At 46.6% G+C, this 27,435-nt stretch overlaps 2 protein-coding genes across 3 annotated transcripts; both read right to left on the bottom strand.

Annotated features, from left to right (window-relative positions):
* Positions 1-523: 523 nt before the first annotated feature.
* On the bottom strand, positions 524-6,075 carry SPINK7 (serine peptidase inhibitor, Kazal type 7 (putative)). Of its 2 annotated transcripts, none has more exons than NM_001308494.2 (8): positions 5,879-6,075; positions 4,921-4,940; positions 4,065-4,201; positions 3,505-3,562; positions 3,103-3,239; positions 2,285-2,351; positions 1,142-1,251; positions 524-705 (listed from the first exon to the last, which is right to left on the bottom strand). In NM_001308494.2, exons 1-8 carry the CDS (start codon positions 5,934-5,936, stop codon positions 660-662), a joined length of 633 nt encoding a protein of 210 aa, NP_001295423.1. In that variant the 5' UTR covers positions 5,937-6,075; the 3' UTR covers positions 524-659. The 2 variants fall into 2 exon arrangements, with proteins under 2 accessions (NP_001295423.1, NP_001106132.1); NM_001112662.2 differs by having other exon boundaries at positions 2,291-2,351.
* Positions 6,076-15,615: 9,540 nt separating this feature from the next.
* SPINK5 (serine peptidase inhibitor, Kazal type 5) lies at positions 15,616-25,584 on the bottom strand. Its single transcript, NM_001030612.3, has 16 exons — positions 25,479-25,584; positions 24,696-24,715; positions 23,745-23,881; positions 23,502-23,562; positions 23,107-23,240; positions 22,617-22,677; positions 21,609-21,745; positions 21,087-21,147; positions 20,286-20,422; positions 19,882-19,942; positions 18,681-18,814; positions 18,539-18,599; positions 17,168-17,304; positions 16,705-16,765; positions 16,284-16,399; positions 15,616-15,808 (listed from the first exon to the last, which is right to left on the bottom strand). Exons 1-16 carry the CDS (start codon positions 25,531-25,533, stop codon positions 15,763-15,765), a joined length of 1,419 nt encoding a protein of 472 aa, NP_001025783.3. The 5' UTR covers positions 25,534-25,584; the 3' UTR covers positions 15,616-15,762.
* Positions 25,585-27,435: the final 1,851 nt, after the last annotated feature.

Here is a 27,435-nt window from a genome sequence, read left to right as displayed (position 1 = left end):
GTGGTCAGTAAGGGACAATTCCAAGATGAGATAAACCTTGCAACGTCATTTGGAGGACCCAGACATGTAGGCAGGGCACACTTATATGACGTGTCTGAAAAGCACGCACCTCACTAGCAGCTGTGCCCGTGGGTATGACCACGTACAGGAGGCCGTGGGATCGGCCCTGGGTTTGGCCACCACCGCACCCTGAGCTGCTTTCACTGCTAATGCTGCGCAGGGAAAGTGCACCACACGTACCATGGGGAGCTCAGCCAGCATCAGCAGTTCGTAGCAGTATTTCAGCTGTCTAAAAGGGTCTGAACACTAATGGAGGCTGACTGTCATTTATGCGCAAAGTCACACAGCCGAGGTTTATGCATCTGTATTTAATTTTCTGCCTTTTATGACAGGGATGGGAGCAAGATGTTGTTCTTGTTATACCCCAGAGCCACGAGCATGGAACATATTGAGTCTGGTATCACCGTCCAACAAATCAGAAGAAAACATTGCATGAGGCAGAGCATTAAACAAGACAAAGGAGTGTTGCTGATTTAGTTTATTGAGAAAGAAAATCGGGAGTGAGCTGAGCTCCCCAGAGTGCGAGATGAACCGAGGTGAGACCTCTCGCTGGGATTCGCCAGTGGGGATCCTGTGGTGAATTCTCTCAGCTCTGATATTCAGCATTTTCCAAAATGGCTTAAAGTGAGAGTCCCGTTGCTTTCCCTGAAAGCGAGGAGAGGAAGAAGTGGGTTAGACACAGAGCCACAGAGCCCTGCCTGCTGAGCTCTGTCCTAGAGAAGGCAGGAGATGGGATCCTGCCCAGAGCCCAAGAACTGGCAGACTCAGCATCTCCTCAGCTACCTGATTATTAGGAGATGAGTGAAATCATTTAACCCCTTCTGAAAACTATAATGAAACACCAAATCTGATTTTCTTCGCAGCAAGGAAAACTTCCCTTAAGGTTAATGGCGTTCAAAACATCCATCCTAACAAACCAGACAAGCTCTGGTGAAAAATCAAATGAATGGCTGGCGTGATGCCCGGTGTTCTTTTCTGCCCCCAGATCCTGGTCAGCAATCAGCAACGAAAGCAGGAACTGTGCAAGCTGGTGCCTGTAGGAGGCAGCCGACAACGTGAATGCAATCAGGGCTGTACGTACACGACTGCATTGCAGAAGTTGCACTTGTTGCCATATGTTTTGTTGTCGGAGCCACAGAGAGGTCTGTCTTCTGCCGTGCAGTCAGGCTTAGGGTACTCGCTGCAGTCAACCTGCAAAAGCACAATTGTAACGTGGAGGATATGAAGGAGTCGATAGCTGAAGAGCTTCAACCCCTCCCTAGCTACAGCTGCAGTGCCGATGATAATGATCAAACTAAAAATAATTAACTTCCTTGCACGATCTGATATAAACTGGATGTCCTTTCTCGTATGCTAGATTTAATAATATAAAAATAGAGCATAATTTCCTGTGTAAGAGATGCATATCACAATCTGACTGCTGCATTTCTGAGCTGCAGCAGCAGCTCGCTCCATGAACGTGCTGTGCTTACAATCATGTTGCACCGTGTTCCTGACCTGTTCAGGAAATTAAATGGAAAAAACATTGGTGTCTGGAGAAGAGGCAGCACTGATACCTTTATAATAGTCCAGCATCTCCCCCACAGGCTTAAAGCAAAAATCAGCTCTTATCTGGGTACTTAGAGAATGGGATTTGTTTGTTTGAGAGATGAGGACTATGTTTGCTGAGGGACATTGTAGTGGGGGGAAAAAAAGAGAGACAGAAAAAAAAAACCAACCCAACTACCGTGTATACAGGTCCAGAAAGAGGCTGGAGAATCCCATGGGAGAGAAATCCACTGAGGCTTGTGAACTACACAGAAATCACACCTGGCTGAGGTGCATAGCTGTAGGTTGGAAGGGTGTTTGGGAAGATCCGTACGTACTCACCCCACCCTTACTCCCCCCTACTCAATTCTTATGAATGCTGAAAGAGTGGACTCTGCATCAAACCATCATGGGTTTGATGGCCCATTGGTCTGACCCCCTGGATCTAGTCTCAGTTCTTATTCTCAGTTCTGCCCTCATGGGTTATTTCTGCTTATGGTCTTTTACTGATCCCTTCCTGTGCAGTCATCCTCTTCCCTTCCTGACATTACTGTGGATAATGTGTATTACGTGTGTAGAAAGTAAAATCTTCTCTGTGCTGAAGCACAACTGATGCTCCTGAGGCTACTAAAGATGCTGGCCATGTTTCCCTTGACATGAGTGGGACCAGAACCTGCTCCTTCATTGTGCTACTCACACTCACAGCAGCAAGTTCCTTCCTACATCCACCATCATGCCTCTTGTCAACGCTGGCCCCCTGCTCTCTGAAAGGAAAAAAATCCATGTTAGGGAGCTGTGCCTGCATCCTGCTGTGCTGAACTCCACATCCCTGCAGTGCTGATGGGCTGCAGATGCCCAGCCTAGTTTGTGCCCACACTGCTCAAGATACCAGCCCTGCAAGCACCCCCACCTCCCTGGCTTTCACAGAATAATAGAATGGCTTGGGTTGGAAGTGACCTCGAAGGTCATCCAGTTCCAAAACCCCTGCCATACTTCATGGGACTCGGAGTCCTGGGCAACACCCTGTATATAGAATGCTACCTGATGATCCTGAAGACAGAGATGCTACTGGTCTCTGACACACTGGTTCAACATATCAGTCCTTATGGGAGGTGGTACTATGTGCCACAGTGTTGCAGTATTGCATGATGCAGAGGAGGAGAGGTGACAGGCTGTCATGGCCTAGGAGCTAGGTTGTTTTACAATATAGGTGCAGCAGAGGTTCACTGTTGTCCTCTGCAAGGCAGTGTGTGCCACACAGACCCTTTTAACTTAGTTAACACAGAACAGAGTGCTTCTCTTAAGTCCCCACCCAGCTCTCTGCTTCTCTCTCAAGATCAAAGCCACAGTTCTCTTTCTAATCACAAAGGAAAACAGCATGAGGTTATCAGGGAGAGGAGGGACGGAGTCCAAGAGCCATACAGAAAAAGCCTCATTGGAAATCCCAGTGCTCAAAGAGTGGCTGCCAGGAGCGCAGGACCCATTCCTGCCAAGGGAGCACTGCTCGGTACTTACACTTTGTGGGCACACAGCAGACACTCATTGTCGTAGGTGACTCCATCAGTACCACAGACGGGGTTGAAGGCCCTGTTGCAGAGGACCATCACTTTTCCGTCCTCGCTTGTTGTGTTGGCATAACTACTGCAGTTCATCTGTGGAAGGAGCACACAGCAAAGCGCTGGTGAGGGCTTACAGGGACCACGTAGACCAGCGGAGCGCGTGCGTTGGGCCTCCTAAAATGCCACCTCGGCAGGAAATAAAGTCTTTTTTTGTGTTATTGTGATGAAACTTCACCTGAAGATGATCAATGCAAGATTCTGACATCTCACATGGCCTCTTAGTCAGCATTTACATTATTTATTGGGCAAGTCAATAAGCAGTTTTGGCTGCACAAAGGATGAACTTGGTTTCACTTACAGGAACAGTTTCCTTGCATTCTCCATCGTGCTCTTTGCTGATATTGGTTCCAAATTCTCTGAAGAGGGAAAACAGGTATTAGGAAGCTCAGCAAAGACTTCTCGTTATTGGGAATATGTACCTAATGCAATGAGGCTGAGTCTGGCTAAGTCATCTTTGTATATATATATATTTGTATTGGAGAGGGTAGTGCCATACTGAGTGGCTGGCAGGGATCTAAAGACTCTGAAATCTTTAGGACTGTTTTGGACCATTCAGACTGGAGCACCTCTCCATCCTTTTGCTCCTTTTTTGCTGGGATGAAATATGCCCTAGGGGCTGTCATCTGCCTCATCCCTGAGATGGAGGAGAAAAACCTGAATAAATTACATCAACAAAAAAGACACAGTAACCAAAGTGATGTCTAGGCAACCGAGTGTCACGCAGTGATACTCAAGCTTTCCCTGAAAGAGTTGACATAAGTGACATGTGACAGATCACTGTTTGTTGGAAAGGGGTGCTGTCAGGAGCCCTAAGCACAACTGCTTGCTTGCAGTATGAGCTCTCTCTGCAGTACACACATGCTGTAGGCACACAGCAAGCAATCGTTGGTGTAAGTGACTCCATCGGTACCACAGATGGGGCGGAGGTCCTTGTTGCAAACCAATACATCTTTGCCTTCCTTGTCTGTAGCGTTGGGAAACCTACTGCAGTCCACCTGACAAAGAAACACACAGCAACAGGACAAAGTGACATTTTGTAGTAACATCTGCCATTTTCAGCAGGGCAGCGACCAGATCCAGCCTTCTCTCCATGCGGTGGGAGAGAACTGGGCAATGGGGTTATAGCCATGCAGCTCCCCATGTGATAAACCAGCAGGGATCTATCATGCCCCCCAGGCACCATTTTGCAAAGCCTGAGAGTTGGCCCCTCCAGTGTTCTTCCATTGTTACTCATTCATTCTCAACGTACAAACATGGGGTTTGGAAGCTGTAGCACCTCACAGTACTTTCTTCTTTCAGTAGGCTGCTTTGGGGTCATTTTTAATGCTATAGTCTACAGCCATCAGTCTACAGCTGATCATATGGATGGAGCTTTGAGCAATCTTGTCTAGTGGGAGTTGTCCCTGCCTATAGCAGAGGGGTTGGAAGTAGATGATCTTAAAGGACCCTTCCAACCCAAACCACTGTATTATTTAGTAGAACATATGATCAACTTAAAGCTTAGACCAGTTCAGAGTTGGTCAGAAATTAATTCATCCAACAGTTTTATATCACTGCTACATTACTTACATGCAGCATAGATGTAGAGCTCAGAACTGCATAATTTAACATTTTACACTCTGGGATCTGATTACAGTGATACTAATTAAGACAGGGGGAAAAGAGAGAGAGAGAGAAAAGAGAAAAGGAGGACAAGAAGAACTCTCTTACTCACCTCAGCCCCAAAGGCAGCATCTGGGAGAAAAAAAGGGACAAAAATGGGAAACAAAGGCAGTCTGATCAGTGAGACCACAGCTAGCTGAAATGTGTGTGCAAAATTCCAGCACAGAGAACCAAACTGAGTGATTTCCACCGATTCGATTCTTGAACTAAGCAAACTATATATGATTTTTGTTTAATGCTGATAAACATAATTTAGCTTCTTATTGCTGGCTGATGAAATGAGTTCTTGAATAGCTCTGTTCTTAAAAAAAAAAAAAGTTAAGAGATAGGTAGATTTATTAATTGAAAAATGAATATCTTTTCCTTCCTTATCTATTTACACATCCGTTTTGTCCCTAGAAAACATCTATCACATATCTGAAAAGAAACCTGAGTCAATAGAGATAAATGCAAATGCAAATAGTCACATACAGGATAAGCAAACATACACAGCATCTGTTGTCAGGGATATACATTTTAAAGAAGCTGAGTGTAAGAAATAAACCACGCTTGTCTTTGACTTTGTAATTTCATGAGATGTAAATACAGAAGGAGAACATCAGATCCTGGCTTGTTTGCATCTCTTGTTTCTCCATTAGCAGCAAAAGCATTGCAGGAAAGCTGCCAGGTTCCTGCACAGAGCTTGCTTGGGCCATGACAATATTTCCCTAACTAGTTCCTGGAGGTCTGACCACCTCGTTATGGCCTTGTTTCAAGCATTTATCCATTCTATGCAACTGTGCAGCAAATGCAAGCAGTGTAACAGAGCTGAGAGCGTAAGAAATGTGTTGGGAGCACAGAACCCAACAGACACCCAGCACAACAGTAATCCGTTTAATATTGATGTACTGAGGCAGCCTTTGCAGGCACTTTGTAGGGGAGTCTCTCTCTGATGGTCACCACCATGTTCTGCTAAGGAGAGCCAGGACTGGCAGGCACAAAGCTTCTGCAGCACTCTGGAAGTTACTCACCTGGGAGGAAGCCACAAAGCACGAAAGAGAACAGCACGAAGACGCCTGCCATGGCCATGGTGAGGTACTGCCCGGCTCTGCAGGCGGCTGCCGGTGCTCTGCTCCTGAGATGGTCCCCCCGAGGCTGCCTGCAAATATATACAAACGTGGCGTCCGAACTGTTGGACTGGAACACGGAGCAGCCAGCTGAATCTGTCAGTGGCACAATGAGGCTGGTAATATTTATTGAGGTCCTGACCTCCAGGTAATGGTCTGCGTCTCCCAGGCAATTGATTTTGGCTGGACACTTGGTTAATAGCTTGAGACAAGTGTCACATGCTCTCAGTGGTCAAAACCAAACAAACAGACTTTTGGACCAAAAAAAAAAAAACCTCTTAAGGACTCTGGTAGAACCCTAAATAGCACAGAATGCTGAGGGGAGTAAGGGACAGGTCCTTCATTCGTCTCTGCATCCACATCTCCCAGCAGGAAGCAGCTAAGGCTCAGCACCATCGTGCCTGCAGCTCTGCTTTCCATGCAGTTCTGCATTCTTGGATATTCACCTCTAGGTAAAAGCACAGGCCAGGGAGGCTTTGTCACCAGCAGAACTGACCAACCACTGCCAGGTGAAGCTGGCAGCACCGTATCTAACCTATGAAGTTAATGGTATTTAGCACTAGCTTGATAAAAGGAAGGGTTTCTTGGCGGTTTCACTGCTTAAGTATAGAAGAGCTTGGTAGAAGACTTGAAAGCAAGGTAAATGCTGTCAAATACCACTAAAAATGTCACTTGAACCTTATCAGCAGGGAGCACTTATTTACAGACCTAGTCACAGTTAAGCGAATTGACTCAAAGTGTTCTGCCAAAGCATCTTAAGAACAAATGACACAGAAGTTCGGGGAACTTATTTACGTGAGGGCACCAGCTATGCCTGAAAGTACAGTTGTCCTTTCCTCCTGCAGACGTTTCAGAAAATAGAGACAGGAAAACTGGGACAGGCTCTGTCTCTCACCTCCAGCCTTCACACCATCCCTCTCCAAGTGGCTCTTTCCTAGGAGGAGGTCTGGAGCTCTGCTGTTTTGGTATGAGTAGTTTTGCAGCCATACCTTTAACCTGAGTTTCTTACCATGGTTCCTTTCACAGGTCCAACATAGTGAGAATACCTGTAGTATTTTGCCATGGGAGATGAGCACTGGCACGTTCTGAAGGATGCAGCATGGCTGTGTGTATATAGGTTACATTTCTACATGGAAATATGGGTTTCCTTCGAGGGGAGGCATTGAAATAATTATTCTGCTGTGTTTGTTTCTATAAATTAAGGGAACATGCATGAATATTTCAGAAAGATTTGGCACAGCCTCAAGATATATTGTCCTTATGAATGCATCCCTGGGAACCAGAGATTTTCCCTAGCACCTACAGGAGTGCACTACAGCTCCTGCTGCACTGAGGGCTCATTGCCTTCATAAGCTCACAGCTGCATTAGCAGGAGGGAGGTGCACATCCATCTTTCTGCATCAAACACGAGTTTTGGCACTGCATGAGGAGCACCGATCTCCCTTGAGCTGCTCAGTGCAAGCCACAGGAACAGCACCCAGAAATCACTCCATTCTCAGCACAGGGAGAAGAGTCCCAGCACAACCTCCTCCAGCTCCAGCTGGCCCTGCCTCTGTGAACAGCACAGGAAAACCCTTGGCTGGTTTGGCTTGTGCTGTAGGACAGGTTGCTCAGCCCTTAGCTACCCCTAGAAAAGGATTTCATCTGCAACCCTGCCACTGATCTCCTGCTGCAATCCACTTAATTGCAAACTCTTAATCCTCAAAGTCAGGTGCAGCTTATGGCTAATCGCTGTTTGGCTACAGGGAAATGCTCTTGTGTGCAGGAGTCAGCACGAGGGCAGAGATCTGTGAGCAAGCAAAGGCAGGGACACGTCTTACAGTGCCACGTTTCATGGTCCTGAGCTGCAGAGGGTCAGCAGGCTGACAGCTGGGCAGGACTTGGCCAGTATACGACATCCTTTCTCTCTTACCCAAGGAATTTCTTGGTTTACATTTTCCATTACAGTTTCTGGTGGTGGTGGTGTTTTTTTCCAAACTAATATTGATGTCGTATTCTCTGCAGGACTACCATACCGAAGGTAGGACTTTTTTCTTAGCTGGTAACACTCCGACAAATGAATTACAAAACATTTAACTACACTTTTCCCAAACATTCCTGGGCTTTGCCACGTTATTTTGATGAAAACTTCTGTTGTAAAAGGGGAAAACAACAATAGGTGGTCGTAGCTCTTTCATGAAACTGCCTCAAATCACTCCAAGATGCCTGCTTAACGTGACTCAATCTGCAATTTCCATCTTTGTCCTTCTTCTGGCCACAGAGTGACCACTATCTGACCTGAGCCACACGCCTGGAGAAATCACTGCAGAGCCAACGGCAGACCCGTCCCTCACCTCCTGCCCAAAGGCACTGTTTGAAGTAAGCAACAAAGCAAATAAAAATCACTGATACCATTAAAACGTATCTCTAGGAAAACACATCCATGTGCTTATGAACTTATTAAATAGAGCTTGATTCAGGTAGCACCAGCGAAGGTTTTCCTGAACCGAAAGGACCCCGTGCAGAACTTTGTACCCTGCAGGGGAAGATGACACAGTTCCACATTACCCTGGTGATGAATTAAATGTTCCAGGCTGGACTGCAAGGACAGGCATTGACATATGGGCACACATCCAGCAGAGGCCAGCGGGCTGCTCAGGGCACAGGGTGGGAAGGGGGGCTGGAGGACACGGCCTTCACCCCAGAGAAGGGGAGAGTATGGGGATCTGCAGCTCCCTCATTGGGTTATAGGGAAGGCTGAGCTAAAGGATGACATTCTATCTGAATATAAGGGAATATTCCTCTCCACGAGTGGCACGGGAAGCAGAGTGGCTGTGAATCTCCTCCATTGGTGGCACAGATAATCAGGAAGGCACACAGCATCCTGAGCCATCTTTGAACCTGGCCTTGCTTCGAGCAGTAGTCAGGCTGGAAACCTCCAGAGAGCCCTTTCAACCTGAATTGTTTTATGTGCACAATGCTTGCACAGTGCTCTCTCCTAAGGATAATTTTTGTTAAAGAAGGAACATACAATTCCTCCACGACCCAAGAAAGCAGCCTCAGAGCTTTCCCACAGCTTTTGCTGAAGGGCCACAGAAAGAGATACAAAGGGCTTCCACAGCACATTTCTACAAGTAATGGCTAGAAACAATCTGCATACCAAGAAGAGCACGCTGCAGCCATTGCAACCCAGGTGTCTGGGTGAGGAACTTCATGCTTCCCCCCATCCAGCAGCACGTGAGTCCCTGGAGCAGCAGCAACAGGGAGGCGGTGGCTGTGCCCCTCGGGTTCCAGGTGGCCACTCAGGTCACCCAGAGCGGTGCTGCTGAGAGAAACTTAGAGGCAAAATGAAGAAATGCTTATTGACAAACAAGCAGAGCTGGCAGAAACCCATTCAGTATAGTTGGGATGAGTAATTGCTGCACACTACTGAGCGGCAAAGATGAGTCCTAAGAGCCTTAGGAAAAGTCTCTTGATCCCTGGGCAGCTGCATCCTACAGCTTATGGAGGGTGAGGTGTCCAGGACAGCACTGCGGTGTGAAGGCTATGGGAAGACAGGTTACAGCCTCCCATGAAGCACAGGGATCATCTCTGCACAGCGAGCTGCCAAGTCTCATTAACTCAGCATGGGAACAAGCCTTCAGTGCTCGCTGCCCTCGGTTCTGTTTTGTAAGATTGACAGAAACATCTATGGACCACAAAGTGTTTTTGACAAGGAGGTAATTAACCTTCGCTGTTTACATCTCCCTCCACTCGGCGAGGTCTGTGCATTTTGGGGAGGACTGGCTGCAAACAAGTGCTGCTCCAGATCTGAGGAAGAGGGGGGCTGGAATGACTACATTTCTGAGTCCTATCTGGGCTTTATGTAACAGAGGAAGGATTTCACTGGGTACACAGACAAAGCCTTGGACTGCAAGCTTCAGGATCAGCCCCATTCTGTGAATGCTTCCCCCCTGCACAAAACACACCCCCACTGGTGCCTCCCATTGGTGCCACAGTGACCCAGAGCCACTCTGCTGCCCAGCAGCCACCCTAAGAAAAGGGGCATTATCTCATCCCCGCGCAAAGTCTCCCCCCCTCTTGGAAACCCCAGAAAGATGCAATGCAGAACAGGAGCAATGAGAGCAGAAAGCTGACACGTGCTCCTGGATCTCAGCCAACACGCTGGCCAAAATTCACCTGGAAAACAGCATTTAAAAAAGACAAATGAAGCCGGCTGTTTTCGGTTGTGGAAGGAGAGGCAGGAAGCTCTGGGTTTGCAGTGAATGATGGTCTGCTTTTTAAGAAGGATCCTGTAAATAAAAAAGCAACAAGGGGATTCTCTTTCCTAGGGAGGCAGTGCGTAGCAGTTTGGTATTGTTCAGAGCGGCTGAGAGTGAAAACACACAGCTCTCCCTGGTGGGAAAGAGAAGAAGGATGGAGTGAGAGGTAGCATGCATCACGGTGCTATAGCCTGGACAGTTTGCTGGAGCAGAAGGAACTGCATGGAGACGTTTTCTGTAGCTGACCATCAGCACTGAACAATTGTTAATTACAACGGAACAACAAAAGAGAGTGGAACAATCTAATTTATCCTGCAGAGCTGAGTGTTAATGAGATCACGGGCTGATTCCTTGCAGCTGGGTGCAGGCGAAGCACCATTGGTGCTGACAGAGAGGAGCACGTGGCTGAACTGAGAAGGTTTTACTATTTATAAGTTAGTTTTAAGATAGAGGTATGCAGCAGGACTCATCTCTGAACTATTGCTTTGGCAAAGTAACACTGCTACTCAATATATATTAATACATGCACAATGACTGCTGTGCTGTATATGATCATATGGTCCCTGCACCTCCTGGCACCATACCCCATTTGCAACCTGACAAGAAATCTGCTATCAGGAGAGCTGAACGCGCTGGTATCCACAGAGGCTTTGTGAATTTCCTTTTCTGGTCTTGAAAAAGGTTACGCTGTGCTCTTCTGGTGCTGTTGGAGAAGGTTGTTTGCGCACGCTTCCGTAGCGAAGAAATATTTCTGCTGCTTGTCTCGGATTTTGCATCTTTTTGCCTCCCTTCCCTTCGTTCATTTGAATGCAGCCTGTGGAGAATAGCAGGACTAGGAAGCGAGTGTTAAATCGCTGCCAAATGCCATGTCAACAGAAGGTGTACGCATCGCTTCTGTCCGTTCGTCCGCTGCCTGCTCAGCATCCGCTGACATCATTTGGGATGCTGCCACCGATGGCACCCGCTCCTGCTCCCTGGGGGCAGTGCTGCTGCTCAGCCCCTCCACGTTTCTTGTCACTGCACATCCCACAGGCTCTGAAAGAGGGAAAGTCTTCCATTAGAGATCCAGTGTGCCCATTTTCCCAGAGGGTGATGGATGCTGGGGATGTAAATAAGGCCCGCAAATGATGCGAGTGAAGGAGAGTTCACTCGAGTTAAGCACCGACAGCAAAGTGGTGTTAGCATCTCTGATACAGACCTATAGCAACGACAAACCTATGACAGCTGAATGAACTGCATCACCTGGGTTTCCACTCCAGTTATTTTGTTTTCTCTTCTAAATCTTCATGATTTCTACCCGAGCACAAACAGCAAAGGGAGAAGGAGGAAGAGGAGATGAATTGGAGCAGCACAGGGAGGGGCTGGGGGCTGTGGGGCTGGCACTTGGAAGGCACGTTCCTTCCTTCGGAAGGACACGTTACAGGCACAGATCCCACATCCACTGATGTAAGTGAAACCATCTGTGCCACAGATTTGGTCCAGGGGGCCCCGATGCCGTCCTCAGCAATGGCCCCTGGCTGAGCCTTAAAGGGAAGAGAGAAATAGAACGTAAAGAAGTCCGTTTCCAAACATTCCTCATTCTTCAAGGGGAATGAATGAAAGTAAAGTTTTGCTTCCGGGCAGCAAGAAGCACACCATGAGGACTCCCTTTGTTCACCTACTTGCAGCACGTGTAAGCTTGTAGGGCTGCACCTCAGCTGGTGGAAAGGCAAGGTCCCCTCCTAGGCTGAGCGGCTGGGTGCCAGCTGAGGGCAGCCCCTCTCACTGCTGCTTCCCTCACATCTACTCGCTGATCAGTGCAGAGCGTGCAGCCAGAGCCCAGAGCGTGGCAAAGAACCAAAGAAAACGCTATCAAATGATAACAACAAGAGAATGAGTATCTCTGAGTGTGAACATAATGAGGGATGAAGTGGGTGGGTACCAGGATTATATTCCTTTAAATATAGATGTCTGAAGGAATGTTTTTGCCATCCCCAAATTATTTCCTTTGCTAGCAGTTAAAGACCTGTTCAACGGATGCAGTGAGTTTGCATAATTATTTCTGGATTTCATTTATCTGAGGAATATGTAGTTATAAAAACAATGCCACTAAAACATTCCTGTGAAATGAAAACAGTTTCAGCAGTGAGTGCTTCATTCTTAAGCACCCATCAAGCTCAGCAGCTGAGAGTTTAGGCCCATCCACGCACCTCTCGCAAACACAGCATATGGAAGAAGAGCTAAAACAAGGCAAATTATCAGCAGATGTAGTTTTAAAACCTATAGCTTTTTTGGTAAAGAGTCTGAGCGATGTTTAGGTACAGAGACTGTAGATGATAAGGATTTTTTTTTCACATCAGATGGAAAAGTGCTGATATGTACCACGCTGATAAATGATGAGAAACCTTACAGCTCGATACAAAGAGACGGCATTACGTACAGCTTTCTGAATCCTACTATTCAATCAAGAAATTAAATGATTCTCTTCATTCTTCCTCCTCTTTTTGTTGTAAGAAAAATGACTGGAGACTCTGAAAGCATTGATAAAGCGATCAAGATAACTTTGACAAACAAGGAAGGGGAGAAAACATTTATAACTTTAAAATATTGCCTCTGCAATACACACTCACAAGTCATGATTCCTAGAATCGTAGGATGGCTTAGGTTGGAAGGGACCTTAAAGACCATCAGGCTCTAACTCCTGCCATGGGCTGGTTACTCACCACCAGATCAGGCTGCTCGGAGACGCAGCCAGCCTGGCCTTGGGAACCTCCAAGGATGGGCACCCATTCCAGAAATTGGACCATTATCAGTGTGAAAGACATGGAACCTCATGAGTCCCAGCACTGCTCAGACCCTGGAGCCGAGGGCTGCACCAGCTGTGAGTACTGCATGGAGCTGAAGCTGCTGTGCTTCAGCAGGGAATGTTAGGTGCCCAACATTGCACATATATCAGAAATTCAGGGCTTTCTCCTTCACTGCATCCTTGCCAGAATCTGCACCTGCATCTCTTTTTGTTCATGAGAGGAGTTAAAATAAGACTTCTCTGAACAGCGCTAAACCCCTGCCCTCGCAACCGATCCTTCAGTGCTTCTTCCCACCTTACAAAACAAGAAACCAAAAACCTCATCTTGACAACTGAATGGCCTATGAGAGCAACCTGTTCACTTTGAAGCTGCTCAGGTTTTTGCCCTGTGTGAGTAAGAAAATCACCACTGTGCACCCAGGAAGCAACAAGCAGCAGACTGAACAGTACCAAAGCTCCCCGCGCTCTCATGCTGGAGAAGGTTATGGGATGGATCTGCAGTCTGTCAAGCACCGAGCTCAGGAGATGATCTCCTGCACAGAAATCTCTGTCCACCCATCTGTCCATCCTTCCATCCATTTACAGCCAAGCCTGCACCCAGCCAAGTCAACTGTTCTGTAAAACCATCCTTCAGATCCCTTAGTGACACTGTAGACCTGATATCGTTCTACCTTTCTCCCAAGCCACCAAAATGCAACGTTTCCTCTCGAACATGCTCATCTCCCCCTGGCCATATCTCCTTCACCAACATGACACAAGGAGAAATCATTCAGCTCTCAGACCCACAATAAGTAACCCTGGATCAGCCGAAAAACAGCACTGCAGCACAGAAAAAAAAAAAAGCTTTGTCTGTGAATAATTGGCTGCCCTACTTTTATAGAGTGATATTACTCCATGAAACACCCCTTGAGCCTGGGTGAATATTTAAATTCTAGTATCAGGCTTTTCCCATTTGTAGTGGTTTATTCCATTTTGTAGTTTTATATGAAACCTACTGGCAAATGCTGCATGGAAAGTGTGTCTAATGGCCACTTTGGCTTTTCCTCTGAATTGCACAGACTTCTTCTTAACTCTGTGCCTCTTTGAGTTCACGTTTGCCTTCGGTATCATCAGACAATGTGTTCCACAGAGCAGGATTTGGTACACCTGCACCCAGCTAATGTCATTGAGTAGGATCTTGATAGCTTCACAGAAAAGGCAGCAAAAGCTAATGTGGGAGCTAAGCCCAAGCTAAAGTCTGCCAAAGCCACAAAAAGTTTATTCAGATCTTATCCCTAAGAATAATCAAGCAACAGTTAAACTAGATTAAAGCAGCCAGTGTTCTGCAAGAACACCTGAAGAGCAAACGGCAAGAAGGTTATATAAACCAAAGGAACATTTACATTAGGACACAGACTTAAGACAAGCACAATAAGCCATTGTTAGTTACAAATCATCTTGAAAAGTACATGCCAGCCGGAATCTAATAGCATGGAGGTGCTATGGCCCTGTTCCCTGATACAATACCAACAGTATCTCCAAGTTGGGAACATTTGCCTTCAGCCTATTAATCTAGCCTCACAATTCAGCGGGTGACTTTCCAAACTGGTCCAAATAATTGTGTTTCTTTGGTAAACCACGATGGGACTCGTGTGGAGCTGGAGGTGGTGACTGTACCTACGCTGGCAGAAGCTGGAGGGTGGTCCTCAGGTCACCCTACCTCCCTGTCATCCATACAGACACAAGTGACAACTATTATATCGCTGGGCACCCGGCTCTTTGGCTGCAAGAATTGGCTGAAACAACCAACTGTTGAGCAGAACTGCTTTCCTGTGATTTGCCATTCAATTAAAGCCAATCACAGGCAATCCCCCAAATCCCTTTCTTTCCCAAATACCTTCAGAACATAGGTGATTGCAGTGGTAGGGACAGGCCTGCTAAAACACATGGGCAATTCCAGCCCACAAAACACCAGGACTGAAGTTGTTCTGTTGCATTAATAGATTAAGACACACACTCTATACACAGACACTTCTGCCCTGCAACCCTGAAGGGAGCCGGGCATTCCCCTCCCGTACTTTATATCCTATACAACACGTGGCACTGAGGTCATTTCAGTGGAGACAGGGTGGGATCACCTTTGTGACAGCAGTTGCTGCCCCCTCCATGGGGCAGGCTGCACAGGCAGCAGTGGCAGCAGAACCAGGACTAGGGGAATTCACAGGTAGGCAGTGAGCTCTCCTTTCTAGCCAAACATAAGAAAACTTTTTGTGAGAGTAAACCATCCACCTCATCTTGGGAATTGCCCTGTGGGTGAGATGGACCCTGATCTTGAGGCAAACGTCTCCCTGCACTGACTACAAAGAGGGAGCACACGTTCAGGTCATTCTAAGGTTTAGGAGAGACTAATCCTGCCAGCGTGACTGTGATGATTAAGGAAATGCCTGAGAGCTCCAAGGGGAGCCCAGGGCCCTTTTTGAAGTGAAAACAACACAAACACATGGCAGGAAGAACTTTACCCACATTGGCTGTCAGAGCAGAACATCAACAGAAGAACCAGTGTGCACCACTGTGTACCACACGGAGGAGGAGAAAGGGGAATAGGGATGAAACGTGACACTAAGGTAAGACAGATAAACGTTGCCAAGTGAGTTTATTCACCAAAAAGGTGTTTTGAGAGCTTGGGAGACAAGACAAGCTGAAGGAAAACCGTTGGGGAATATTGGCCCACGAAGACTCATGTGCAAGGCAGATTGTTTCCCACGCTGGACTCCAGTGCAGAGTTAACACGCTGCCATACTCACGAGGTTGAGAGTCCTATTGCTCTGCCTAATGAAAAGAGAAGAAAGGATTAAACACAATAGAATTTGTGCTGCAGCCTTGTTCCTCTCCTTACCAGCCCAAATGTTGATAATGTTGGCAGAAGATAAAGAACAGTCTCAGAAGGCCAACCACTTCCTTTCATTATGAACATTAAAGGAAAGATGACAGGTTTCACACACTTGAAACCCTCCAGGTAGTTTGGTGAAGTACTTTCCCCATACCCTGATGAGCTTGTGGGACAAACTATGCTGGTGAAAATTAGCAAAATGTCTTTGAAACTAAATAAAACAGGAAGCCACATATACATGGGCAGATGTGGGTGCTTTGCATTTTTTCTTAAAAAGCAAAAAAGCACCTCCTTGCACCTCACGGTGCATCCGAAATGTCTAGCACACACCCATAAAGTGTTAGTAAAGAACTCCTTATAAAATCAACTCTGCGTTTGTAGAAGTTACAGGAAGGGTTTCACTCCTATACTTACACATATGCGTTGCAGAAGAAACATCTGTTGCTGTATGTTACGCCATCAGAGCCACAGTGGGGTACGTATTCCATGGTGCAGATGGGAGAGACTTTCTGGAACTCACGGCAATGTTCCTGCACACACAAGGAAGATGTGAGTCTCTGCCTGGGAGCAAACAGTATTCCCCCAGCACAAAGAGTTAAACTGGAAAATTACGGCAGTAATCAGCTCAGTTCCTCCTGGTGAGGGATGTGACCTCACACTGTTCCTGTTCACTGCCATGTCCATTCCCATGGGATGGATGGCAGCTATTCTATAACCAGTATGACATTCCCAAGCGACCTCGCCAGGGCTGCACACCGCTCCCCCAGTTTTTGATGTGGAGCAGAGGACGGTCCCCTACGACTGTAACTCTTTGTGCCCATCCTTTCACACTCACCTTTGTTATATCCTCTTCACATCTTCCATTCTTTCTCTTGCCAAGATTGGTCCGCTGCTCCCTGGAGGAAGGAGAGATGGATATTAGCAGAAACCCTTCCCATTTACAACCGTAGTACAGGAGCACAACCTCGTTCCCATGTGGTACACAGGACAATTTCAGATAAATTAGCTAAGCATTGCCTGAGAAGCATTAGCAAGAACATGCCCTTAAGGACTAGGGATGTGTCTTTTGGAATAATGCTTTCCCAGGCAGTGAACCCTTTTTCTGGGTCACTGGGGGCAGTGGGCCTTGCTAAATGCCCATCTCAAACACCAACCATGGCAACCAGGGAAACGGGGATAGGCAGACAAGACCCATGCAGCACGAGATTTTAGACAGAGCCCTTGCATGTTATTCAGCACTCAAAGATGTGTCCAGTCACAGCCACGGTGGGTCCCCCTGGAGATGAATGAGTACTTACAGGTTGTGAGCGCACAGCGTGCATTCGCTGGCATAGGTGACACCATTGGTAGCACAGACGGGATCGTAGATCATGGTGCAGGCCACCACCTGTCTGCCATCCTTCAGCGTGGAGGTTTTGTACTTGCTGCAGTCAAGCTAGGAAACAAAGGCAGCAAATGCTCTGTGTAAGGGTGCTCAGACACAACCCCCTTCCTTACGCCTCTGCCTTTCAAGATCTGCCACAGGATGGATTATGGTTATGCATTGACTCATTCTTCATTGAAAACTATCAATTTTCTGTCACAGCCTTATACTGGAGAAGACTGAATCAAAGCTTGAAGGCGCGTATCACTCATTCAGCCCTGCATTTATCACGATGCCCTTAGAGCTTGCTGAACCACTTGCTGGGACGCTGCAAAACGCAGCTCATAAATAATCTGCAAATCAAACTGGCGTGATTTATGCAATTCCTGCAAGAGAAGCTCAGTGTGGCCAAGGAGTGTGTCACGGCCCACAAGAACTGAGGAGATGTGCTGACATGCCTTTTGTTGCGAGGGGCTGGTTCTGTGTGTTGCAATCGGACAGAAGGACCAACAGCAGTTCAAAATGATTTATGCCATTTGAAGAACTGGCCTTGAGTTTCAGCTATCCCAGTTTCTCCAGTGTGAGCTCTTCCTCACTGATTTATGCATCTGACTTGGTCTGAGCACAGAGCATACGCAGGAAACAAAGCAATGACATTTCATAGTCTGTTTGCATAGAAATGAAATATCTGACTCACGACGTTGACTCTTTCAAACACAAGATAATGAGATGGCTTTGTTTTTCTATTCCCCAGTGAGCGTAAATAGTTTAGAGCTGGCCAAATATAGTTTATCTGGTATTTTTACAAGATTCATTGTTGGTATACATTACATTATATCGCATTTACAATAGGAAGAGAGAGGTGTTTGAATCCTCTGGTACATTAGGTAAAAGCATTCAAAATGCAGGTAGTTTTCTGATCTTTGCACAACATCCTTTTGCACAGCACAGGTATCCAGAAGGCACCAGGTACCTGCGGGTGCTCTGTGTCCCTTTCCCATATTGCCAGAACAGACAGCTACACTCCCACGGCAGGTATGATAGACTGCTGTGGGAAAGAGATTTCTTCGTAACGCCTTAAATCATTTATGCTACCTGCATCATAACTCATTCCTCACCTGTCCTCTTCTCCTTCTTTCCCTGACTACATGCAGAAAATGCACAGCATCCCTGCTGCCAGGGTTGATGTTTACCTGCAGGAAGGATGGCAGCAGGAGGGCATGACCCAGCATCATCAAAACCAGCCAGCGTTGTACTTGTTAGGCAATAAGCACCACCTCAAGCTCTTGTTTTCTTTATCGCTTACCTCAGGAACCTCCTCTCTGCACCTCCCATCGTGCTTTTTGGCAACGCTGGTTCCCAATTCACTGGAAGAGAGAGAAAACGGAGTTGACAAAGCTCAACAAGCAGCTGCGGTGACACACGAGTGGGTGACCTGCAGGGCTTACATGTTGTGGGCACACAGAGAACAGTCGTTGCTGTAGGTGACGCCGTCAGTGCCACAGACCTCCTGCAGGATGAAGGGGCAGGCGGTAATGGCTTCACCGTTTTGGGTATTGCTCAGGTATTGGGTGCAGTCAAGCTGGGGAGAAAACAGTAAGGATGCTGAGTCAGGTGCTGGGAGCTGGGGGACAGACTGCCTCGAGCCATAGGAAAAATCAGGGTTGATTTCAGTTTAGTCTCCCATTATAAATGAACTAATTGTGGTTGGCTTTGATATTGCTCACTAACAAAGGGGACGCAAAGGAATAGCAGACCAGAAAGATCATCTTCCTTATGCAGCGTATGTCCAAGTTTCAAAACAAGCATTATTCAAAGCAATTTGATATAAGGAGTTTGACGTTATGTCCAGTTTGACATTAGGTCATGCCTGACTTAGCTAAGCCTTAGATTTTGTTTCCACGTTTTCAAAACGGCAAGAAGAAACTGTTCCATCAGCTCATCAGCTGCTGCTGCAAAAATCCTCACAGTACTTAAAAACAGTTCCAATATTTGAGGATAAATAAGCAAGTATCTACCGATGGCACTGGAAGTCAGTCTACACTGGCTAAGCTTCTGACACTTCACAATCGTTTTGCATACCTTCCCCCATGTAGTAGCTCTTATTACCCATATTTCCCCACACAGTCCAAGAGCAAATTATAGCAAAGACAGCACCATAACAGTGTGTCTTTACTACAGAAAAGATACAGCAATCCCTTGAGATGCACAAAGTTATTTTCAGTGTTTTAGAGCTGCTCTGCATAAGCAGAATAAATGTGCTGAGATATTATCAGCACATATTGTTACCGTGCATGTTTATAGAGCTATTTCTGCGTGCATTCCTGCAAGCAGCCTTTTCTTGGCTGACCACGGTACGGAGATTTTTTAACCTGTCTGCTGCAATGGAAATCCTAGCACTGAATGAACACACAGGCATCTAACACAGCTTCTGCTCTTCCTCTCCTACTGTGCTAAAACAGGCTGTGCTGTTCTGGGCTGCCTCTGATGTTTCCCTCCAGAGACCTGCAGTATTGGGACATTTTGTTACCCAAATCCTGGCCCATTCCCCTTCTCTGCTGCCTGAATGGACAGACCCTGGTTAGCAACCTCTGCAGCCACAAGGCACGTACAGGAGCTGGCGCTCATCTGACATCCATCCCCACTTACCGGGGTGCTCCGCTCCTTGCATCTTCCATCGTGGCTCTTCTTAACCTCAGTCCCATGTTGTCTGAAAGGGAAAGGCTGCCATTAGGGATCATGATCCTAAGAAGTTACAGGCTTCTCAGGTCTACTTGTAGCAGACCCATTCTCTTTTTCCTCAGCACAAATGCCACAGCCCTCATAGGACACTCAGCTGTTAGCTGGCTCTCCCACAGCTCCCTGAGGAGCACATCAGGAAAGGAAACCGAGGCGACAGAGCTTCAGGAGGTTGAAGGAAGAACAGGAGACATATAGACATACTGCTATCAAAAAAAAAGAAAGAAAGAAGAAGATGAAGGGTGGAGGGGAAGCCATCTGCAGTACTAACGTGGCTAGTCGCTACAAAAGGAAATCCTGTTTGCAGTACTTACGCATTATGGGCACAAATGCCACACTCGTTGTCATAAGTAAATCCGTCTGTGCCACAGACTGGGAGCAGAATCCTTGGGCAGCGCACCAGGAGTTTGCCACCAGTGGTTTTTCTTGTTGGGTATTGATCACAGTCAATCTGCAAAAAGTAGGAGCGTCAGCCCTGAAAAAGCCCTTGCTCTCAAAGACAAACCCTAGCATTGCCTCCTGCTGCAATCCATGTCTTTTACGCTGGGATGCTGAAACAACGCTGGTGCTACACTTCAGTTCTCTCAAAGCCAGCCTGAGTCAGCTCTGCAGAAACTCTCTCATGCCCAGGAGGAGCTACATGGCGCTGTATAATCTGTGAGATGCCAAATCACCAGGGCAGACAGCTCAGTCAATCCCAAATGCCACTGAGCTTCACTTGTGATCCAAAGGGGTCACAACCTACTGAAACAGTTTGCAAGATATGGCAGAAAAGCAAAAAAACAAAACAAACAAAAAAAACCAACAAAGATATATCATCTCCTTTTCTTTCTGCACTATAGAATGAAACAAAAGAAAGCAAACATAATAGGACTTTGCTGGCACAAAAGGACTTTGCTGGCAATGCATTTAGAGATCATCCTTAAAAGAAGACCTAAGTTCCCCCTGCCCAACTTCCACACTGTTTGTGTGTTGGATACACGTTGGCACATCCCAAAGGACACGTGCAGAGAGCCAGGCTTCAAGCCAGCTCACTTTCAGAGTAGACGTGGCCTCAGCAAATAGCTCAGTGGGCAGAGGCAAGGGGAGAAATACACCTTATGTTGTATACTCACTTCAGGAATCTCCTGCCTGCATTTTCCATCATGCTTCTTGCTGACATGGGTCCTCTGCTCTCTGAAAGAGGGAGACAAAATGAGTAAGGAGATGCTTTAACTCTTGGTTTGAACACTTGCATGCAGAATGAACCAGACGTAGCCTAAAGCAGGTACCTAACAAAGTAGGGCTTCAGCCTCTCTGCACGATTGTATTGATATAGCTACATTACTCTGCTCGTTAACAAGCTCATCACGTCTTCTCGTGTTATTTAAAGCAAGATTCTGAACTATTCCTTTCTCTGCTCAGTCACTGCCCAGCCCACAGACTAATCCAAGGAGCTGTGTTCTGAGTCTTGCAGATTTCCCCTCGTGATCACAAAGAAGGCATCAGAAGAAAACTCAGTAAGAACAACAACAAAAAAAATGCAGTTTCTAAGAGGCTTGAAGAAACAGGCATAAGCAGCAACGTAGAAGGAAGGCTCCCAGCACGGCAAAGCATTGCTGGCTACTTTGGAGGAGTGGGAGATGAGCAGCACTTACGCATTGTGGGCGCAGATCCCGCATTCGTTGTCATAGGTGAAACCATCGGTGCCGCAAACCGGGCTCAGGATCCTTGGGCAGGCTACCAAAGTCCTGCCATCCTTAGAGACTGTGGATGGGTACTTACTGCAGTCAACCTGCCAAAATAAGGAGAATAAGCCCTCCCGGAGCCTGTGCTACACGGGAGAAGTCAATGTAACACCTTTTCATCCTGTATTCCCGGCTTCCTAGTTTTTGTGACAGGACAAAGCCCTGCTACACTTAACTAAACTGTCTATCAGAAATAGGCTTTCAGAACACTACCCTCATTCTCTAGGAGACAAGAAAAGGGACCTCTCTTAGAGAATGAAACCTTCAGGCAGAGGAACTGAAAACAGCCTTTTCAGCCCTCTTCTCATCGACACAACAGCCTTGAATTAAGTGGGAAATATTTTCCAACAGCTGGAAATCTGATTAACATTGTTTTGGTTTGTGTTGGTTTTTCTCCTTCCTTCCCCAGTGCTGTGATTGCTTAATAATTCAGATTCCCTGCAGTTAAGCACGGGAGTTGAAGTGATAAAGGAGGAATCCGTCTGTTGGAGAACGGACTCCCTGCATCCCAGAATTTTTGTGCTGAAATATATAAGCTTTTCTTCCTGAGGCACTGGACTCTTACCCCAGTATAAATATACAATAAGCTATACCCTATAAATATGTATGCTTGGTGCTCTTATGAATCTCACTATATCTAACCAAGCTACCAGCACTAGAATTTTGAATGCTTGTTACAAAGGGTGGAAATGCTTGTCGCCTCCAGAGAGAAACCTGCCAATCTGCACAGCACAATGCAAGGAAAATCTGGGGCCTCTTCCTTTACCGCTTTGTTTCAGAAGCCACCCTCACCAGGCAGGAAGCAGAGCGTGGACCGGGACCCCTGATCAGCCCGGTCATACATTTTCTTAGGAAAATCAATGGGATTCTCTCCGTTAACAGCCCTAGGAGATGGATTTTTATTTCTGTTACACTTACCGAGCCGATCTCCAGCTTGCATTCTCCATCGTGCAGTTTGGAAATGTTGGTGTGATGTTCTCTGAAAGAAAGAGCTGTTTTAGTTAGAGAGCCTCGTGAAAAGCCTTAGATACTGGGGCAAGAAAGCAAGGTCCCACCCTTCACGTAAGGAACTGCTGAGTGGTCTGGATGCAGCCCACAGGTGGTAGCAACCACTTGTGAGCAGAAAATGCATGGTATTTCCATATCACACAGCACTGAGCAACACTTTGATCTATTCATGCCTCTGCTGTGGGTTGTCCTCTGTCTTTTTTGTGATTCCCTTCATGAGCACAGACAGAGGATGGGGAAGAAATCTGCAGCTGGCTGGAGAATCACAAGTAGCCAGCTTCAAAGAGTCCCACAGAAACATCTACCCTAAGAAAGGCTTAGAAAGTGTTTTACGTAAGCGTTTCCAAGGGACTTAGCCATCTCTAATTACCCAGAAGGATGCTCCACAGAAAAGACTTACGCGTTGTAGGCGCAAATCCCACATTCGTTGTCATAAGTGAAGCTATCTGAGCCACAGACTGGTTTCAGAATCCTTGGGCAGGCTACCATGGTGTTACCATCTCTTACAACTTGGAGGTACGGAGAGCAATCAATCTGTAAGGATAGCAGGAATAGGAAACAAACAAGTAAATAAGTAACAGGCTGAGCAGAGCGGGTGCCCCGTCTCTGGAGGGGCCCAAGGCCCATTTGACTGGGCAGACTGATCTGGTTGAGGGCAGCCAGGCCAGGGCAGGGGATAGAGCCCAGTGACCTTTAAGGTCCCTTCCAACCTAAGCTGTTCAATGATTCTATGAAATAAAAATAAGTCTTTATGGGCACCAACAGAGCAAGACTTCATCTTACTGTTGGACTTACCATAACGTGCTTTGGCCTGCACTCTCCATCATATTCCTTCTCCACGTTTGCCCCGTGCTCCCTGGAAGAACGCAGATCTGTGTCAGAGATGGCAGAGAGCAGCCACCACCCCCAGGCTGGAGGTCAGCATCCTGGTACTAACTCACATACTCCTCCACACAGACCATATTTTGGGGACAGAGCTGCCGCCCTCACCTCGAGTCTCCTGCCCTGCAGCTCCCCTGGGCTTCCACATAAGCTCACCTGTTGTAGAGGCAGATCCCACACTCATTGCTGTATGTGGAGCCATCTGTGCCACAGACAGGCTTCAAGTTCCTCGGGCAGGCTACCCAACTCGTCCCATCCTTGCCGATGCCGCTGGCATACAGGCTGCAATTAACCTATGGAAGCAGCACAACATCAGCCCTGGGGTCAGTTCCCACAACGAAAGACAGCCTGGCAACCTCCTGCCACCCACAGCTCCAGCCGGGACAAACACCTGAGGTATCATTTGGAATCTGCTCAGGCAGTCAGGAGGTGGGAATCTTCTTCTGATCACGCTTTCCTGCGGGGGACTGGGGGAAGCATGACATGGAGGAAGGAGAGCTGTGGGTGAGACAGCGCCTAACGAAGGCAGCTGGTAATTGGGAGCCTGGCCATGCTCCACAGCCGCTCAACTCAAAATCTGATCGCTTCCAATCACGCTGCAGTCTCTGGTGATTTGCAGGAATCTCATAACTGCGTGGGAAGAACCTGCAGACAAATGCACTGCACAGACCCTGCTGCTTTCCTCGCTTTGATATGGGTATAGGCAGGAACACTGTAGTGTGTGTCTTACTGTATAGAAAAAGATACCAGAATCACTGTCTTTGATGCTTTGGAGCTTATCATCTTAAGACAGCTTTCCTCTCGAGGAGGTAACTACCACCCCTTGACTTGGACTAACGCAGTTATATCCAAAAGTTAACATAATAGGATCGTATAATTCTTCCTTTCTTCATTTTATTGCATGAATGGAAAATAGTATAAATGGGGTGTGTTTTACTTTTTCGTGACTTGGCAATATCATTCAATCATGCACTGGCAAGTATTATTTGAGCAACCAGGCTTTCATTAGATTAATCCACTTGCTCATCAGGTAATTATATACTGTTCTTATTTGACCAGAAGCCTGGAATAGAAAAGAATAAATGGGAAAAAAAATCTGTAACTCACCTCAATTCCAAAGGCAATATCTAAAAGAAAAGTAGAGACAGAAAATAAATACATATTATTAATATGCAGAGATGACATATGCAAATCTTCCCATGAAACAGTTACATTTAGATACCGTCGTTGATTGGCTTATTGGGTTTAGGAAAATGCAATTTTACATTATGCCAGTGATGTACGTCCATAAAATGAATCAGAGGTTATTAAATGAAGTTTCACTGCACTTTCAGTAGGAGGCCACATGTGTTAGCCAGTTCCTAAGATGCCCCAGGGAAGAAATGTAGGTATTTTCAAGCCTGCACTGAGTTTAAACTCTTCTGCAAGACTCTGTATTTGACTTGCAGGAGCTCAGACATGCACGTTTCAGGTGGCTGTTGACCACTAGCACTGTTCTTCCCACAACAAACTTCTCAGCTGCCAGGAACAGCACAGAAAATTTATAGATGATACAAGATGCAGTGTTTGTATTGCTTACATGGACACAGGAGCCATTTCACATAGCTTTGCTTTGCCGTTATACTCAGTGCTTGCACGTGCAAGCTCCTGCCCTGCACTAGCACTGCTCCCTCAGCAATTTGCTCCTATAAACCACGACGAAAACAGTCGTCTGTATGAGGTTTGCTGAAACCTGGATCTTGCAGTCTGGTGTTTTGCTACACTGTCAGAAAGAGCATTCCTTCATGGAACAAGGCTCTCTAACACATTACAATACCCAGATACTCTCACAGATAGCCTAGTCTCTGGTCTAGCTATAGTCACCTACGGGGTATAGCAGGAAACACTCACCTGCAAAGCAGCAGAGGGCCAGAGCCACCTGTACAAACTGCCTGGCAGTCCTCATGGCAGAGCACCTCGGTGCACACACAGCCCGCTTGCTCTCAGAGTGGGGGAGGAAGGGCAGAGGTAGCAGCGGGAATATATAGCGTGTTGTCATATCAAGTGGTCCCACCTTGTGATGTAACACCCAATCTGTCATCAAGACGGGAAGCCAAAACGTATTTACCCAGCTCTGGGTTTCTAGCTAATGATTGATGTGGGCACAATTGCCAGGAAGGGGCCTTTTGTGTGGCTCCAGGGGAGCCAGTGAACAGGGAGCGTGCCACGGCCCCTCTGCTCCCGGATCTGCCCCAGCACGCTGCAGCTCTCATTTGCCCTGTGGCTGGCTACATGCAATTAGGTCTTCCTCCTCCTCTGCAGTTTTTACTGAGCTCTGAACTGATAGCCGAAGCCCTCATTATTTAACCTCAGAGCACGGTTTTGTGCTCCTCATCACTGCGTTTCATCTCAGCTTGAGCCCAGGCAATCACAGCCTAGAAGGTCACCCCATTCTCTGTGGGAAAAATCCTGCTCTTCTGCTGTTTAAAAAAGAAAACAAAAACCAGCAGCAATCTGCTCTGTGTGTGTGTCTGCTTTTTGTGTATTAATGCAAGGAACAAAAATACGAAGTTCGGTCCTCAGATCCACCTTTCTGTCTGCTCACTGCTAACTCCTGTGGGTGCCCCACCTGCTCCTCCACAGTATGCTTCCACATCCCCTGTAACCTCATCCTGACCCCCCTCCCCAAGCCCAGGTGACACCACCCCACAGGGCAACAGGTCAAACATTTTTGCTGCCTGGGTAGACTAGATCTACTGTACTTCCTTTATCTAGGAAGTCAGCCAACTTTGTAAAGATTGATATTAGCCCATGCGTGATTACCTTCCAAGAAAGTTTACTGTGCACATCAATCATTCCTTTATACTTCACGTCTTCAGTTTTCTTCAAACGTCTCCTGAAGTTTTGCCCAGTACTGAAGTAGCATAGCTTGGATGGGTTCTAAATGTGGTTTTCTCCTTTATTTAGGCAGATTTTTGTAAGCTGCAAGGGTCGGCCACAAAAACAAAAGTTTTCTCAATCAGAACCCTAACTTTCCCAAGTTTTAATCTTTCATATTCTGTACTCGGTAATCAAAATCCCCATTTGCAGATCTATTTTCAGTGTGATTTAAACAGAGAGAGCTCAGGTTGAATCATATCAGGTTTATTTTCTGAGGGAAATACATCTCCAACACCCCTCGCACTTGAAAAGCAAACCAACAACAACATGATTTTTGGGATTACTTAATGGAAAACTATTTGCTCTCGCATCCAGTAGCTCTACTAATATTAGTACTTTGCAGTATGCATCCAGAAAGTTAAAATCTCCCCAGATACCAACAGTTCCAGCTAGAGAGGTCTTTATTCTCATGCTGTGCCTGATATTTAGCTCTAATATCTCGTGCCTTGTTCCTTATCTCAGTATCACCAAACGTCAACGACTACAAAACTTTGGACCAACGTAGCTCTCAACTACAAGGACCTCTATTCATTCTGATTACAATATCCATCTCTCTGTGCCTATTGCAGCCAAGACTATCATCAATTAATGCTTCCTGGCAGAGGAAAATGTGTCTTGACAGCTTAATTGCCAGACTCTGTAAAACCTGTCACGGTCAAGAAAATTCCTGCCAATGTCCACAAAGATGACACCTGAATCTTATCGGCAAGGAGACAGTATTTGCAAACTAAATCTGCAGTTAAAATAGATTGGCTCAGCATGTTCTATCAAGATCACAGCAATTGTCTTCCAGCTAAGTTATTAAATTCAAGGAATGTTTGCTGTAGGATACAGATTAAAGGGACAGAACAGCAAACACCTGTCAGCAACATAGGGAAGGAACTGACATCTAGAAAAAATTGCTGCAGCTGCAACTGTGTCTTGGCTA

Source organism: Gallus gallus, chromosome 13 (assembly GCF_016699485.2).
Source record: "Gallus gallus isolate bGalGal1 chromosome 13, bGalGal1.mat.broiler.GRCg7b, whole genome shotgun sequence".
Lineage (NCBI taxonomy): Eukaryota > Metazoa > Chordata > Aves > Galliformes > Phasianidae > Gallus > Gallus gallus.
This window is presented reverse-complemented; position numbering and strand designations above follow the sequence as displayed.

Excerpts from the sequence above, each read along its gene's own strand:
- SPINK5 (NM_001030612.3), bottom strand. The coding sequence starts at position 25,533 with ATGAGGACTGCCAGGCAGTTTGTACAGGTGGCTCTGGCCCTCTGCTGC. Across the intron at positions 22,678-23,106 it reads GGGATTTGCGCCTACAACGC|AGAACATCACACCAACATTT; the intron begins GTAAGTCTTTTC and ends TCTTTCTTTCAG. Across the intron at positions 18,815-19,881 it reads GCAAGGAGCGGAGCACCCCG|CTTGACTGCACCCAATACCT; the intron begins GTAAGTGGGGAT and ends TTTTCTCCCCAG.
- SPINK7 (NM_001308494.2), bottom strand. The coding sequence starts at position 5,936 with ATGGCCATGGCAGGCGTCTTCGTGCTGTTCTCTTTCGTGCTTTGTGGC. Across the intron at positions 1,252-2,284 it reads AGGAACTTGCTGCTGTGAGT|GTTGACTGCAGCGAGTACCC; the intron begins GTGAGTAGCACA and ends GTGCTTTTGCAG. Across the intron at positions 706-1,141 it reads AACTTCTGCAATGCAGTCGT|GGAAAGCAACGGGACTCTCA; the intron begins GTACGTACAGCC and ends CCTCGCTTTCAG.